The sequence below is a fragment of the Grammomys surdaster genome, unplaced genomic scaffold (assembly GCF_004785775.1).
Source record: "Grammomys surdaster isolate TR1022 unplaced genomic scaffold, NIH_TR_1.0 135, whole genome shotgun sequence".
NCBI classification, from domain to species: domain Eukaryota; kingdom Metazoa; phylum Chordata; class Mammalia; order Rodentia; family Muridae; genus Grammomys; species Grammomys surdaster.
The window spans coordinates 4,220,982-4,222,862 of NW_021604593.1; the positions used below are offsets into that span (position 1 = coordinate 4,220,982).

Here is a 1,881-nt window from a genome sequence, read left to right on the forward strand (position 1 = left end):
AATAAATAAATAAATAAATAAATAAATAAATAAATAAATAAATAAATTTTAAAATCTGTTAGATAAACTACTACCAGCAAAGGGAAGATGTAAATTAAATTGAAAAAAAAAGTTACAACTTGACAAGTTGAAATCGTGTTCAGATTCCCTATGATGAAAGCTTTGCATTTAAACAGCACTGAAAACATGTTTCCTTATGTGTGTGCAGACAACAGGAAAGAAGAAAAACCTAAGCAAAGAAAAATAATGTGCAGTGGCTAAAGATCTGGGAACATACGGAATCAATCCCAAGGTAAAACTGCTACCCGTTTAGATCGTCAGAGCAGGGAATGAGCGGCCTTCTGCTTCCCAAGGAGATGGCTTTTTACATCTGCGATTTAAATAAACCACTTCAGCACACGAAGGAAGAGCAGCAGACCTCTTCTCAATAATGAGCCCTGCCTGGCCCCCATGAGCTGCTTTCTCTTTAAAACCTCACTACTTCATTACTCTGCCTTTAACTCTCTAAATGATTCATTCTCGCCTTCTCCTGAGCACACGCTGCAGGGAAGCTAGTTTTTAGGTTAAATTTCTAGTGCCACTTGCTCTGGAGAGCTTGATGAGGGGAGGCAGGAGAGATCTAATTTAATAAATTCACCGCGATATAGAAAGGTACACTGCAGCCCCCCAACCCAAAACTAACTAGACGCACAAGTCCCTCTGACAAACTATAATCTGAGAAAAGCCATTAATTAGGAAAGCAGAGTCCACGTGTGGTAAGAGGTATCACCCAAGTGGCAGCCGGTTCCACTCAGGGAGGGCGGGAGAGACTGACGGATGCTTGCAGCTGCACCGGCCTAGGCGCTCCGGGGAGAGCCTGGTTGCCTCGGTCTGGAGCTTAGCTCTTGCCCAGATATTGACTAGGCTGGGGAACGATTAAAGGCAGAAGGGCTAGTCCGACACCCTCACCCTGGGGAGGTGTCTCAGCGAGAGGGACAACTAGCGTGCACGCTGCAGCCGTTCCCAGCCCCAGCCCGCGCCTCCACGCTCTGCCTGGTCCAGCACCCCTCGCCTTACCGTCCCAGCTCTGACTCCACCTCGAAGAAATCGCTCAGGGGATCCCGGTTAGAGCCGTCGATCCAGTAATCCGGGACGAGGTTCTCAGTACTGGCGGTGACCGAGGAGCGGGACGAGGAGGGACAGGAGGGCACCGTGACTTTGAGCATCTTCGCCGCGGGACTCCAGAAGACGCCGCCGCTGCCCGAGCTGGAGCCGCCGGCCGCCGCCTGCAACACGGGAGCGAGAGGAGGCGTCCTTCAGCGCGCACACGCCCACCGCCGCGCCGGGCTGTGGCTCGCCTCCGCGCTCGGGAGCGAGGGCGGGCAGAGATGCTGAGACCGTGAGCAGGGGAACCCGGAGCCACCGCCAGCCGGCAGAGACCAGGCTGGGAACCGCAGAGCTCAGGCGCCCTCCCCCTCTCTCCCGCCGCCCCACCTCCGCGCCTCCCTCCCTCCCGCCTGCCCTGCCAGCCCCCTCCCTGTGCTCCTCTCCCTTCCAGGCTGAGGCTGCCGCAGGGCCACCTAAAGCGTTTGCCAATACAGGAGCCTGGGGAAGCCACTAGGACCCGGGCGTGCATCTTCCTCCTCGCCCTCAGCAGGAGCCTGCAGCCTAAAAGGAGACCTCTCAGTCTGAGGCGAGCTCCAAGTGCGTGGTGAGAAAGAGACCTGGTCATTGTTGGCGCAACTCATGTTTCCTGGAGCGAGGCTCGAAGCAGTCTCTTCCACCTTGCACCAGCTAACCAGTCACCCCTTGTTGGTCCCTATGTCAAAGCTTATATGGATGATAGAGGAGGGTGTCCTGTGGTTGCCAGCTCCTGGCAGGCTGCCTTCTGCTGGAACTCAG

General features: G+C 54.6%; 1 protein-coding gene across 1 annotated transcript in view; it reads right to left on the reverse strand.

Annotated features, from left to right (window-relative positions):
* Camk4 (calcium/calmodulin dependent protein kinase IV) overlaps positions 1-1,244 on the reverse strand; it is a 213,945-nt gene extending 212,701 nt beyond the window's left edge. Inside the window, exon 1 of the mRNA XM_028762775.1 lies at positions 1,057-1,244. Within this exon, the coding sequence (XP_028618608.1) occupies positions 1,057-1,205 (149 nt within the window). The 5' untranslated portion in view covers positions 1,206-1,244. The remainder of the gene's footprint in view (positions 1-1,056) is intronic.
* Positions 1,245-1,881: the final 637 nt, after the last annotated feature.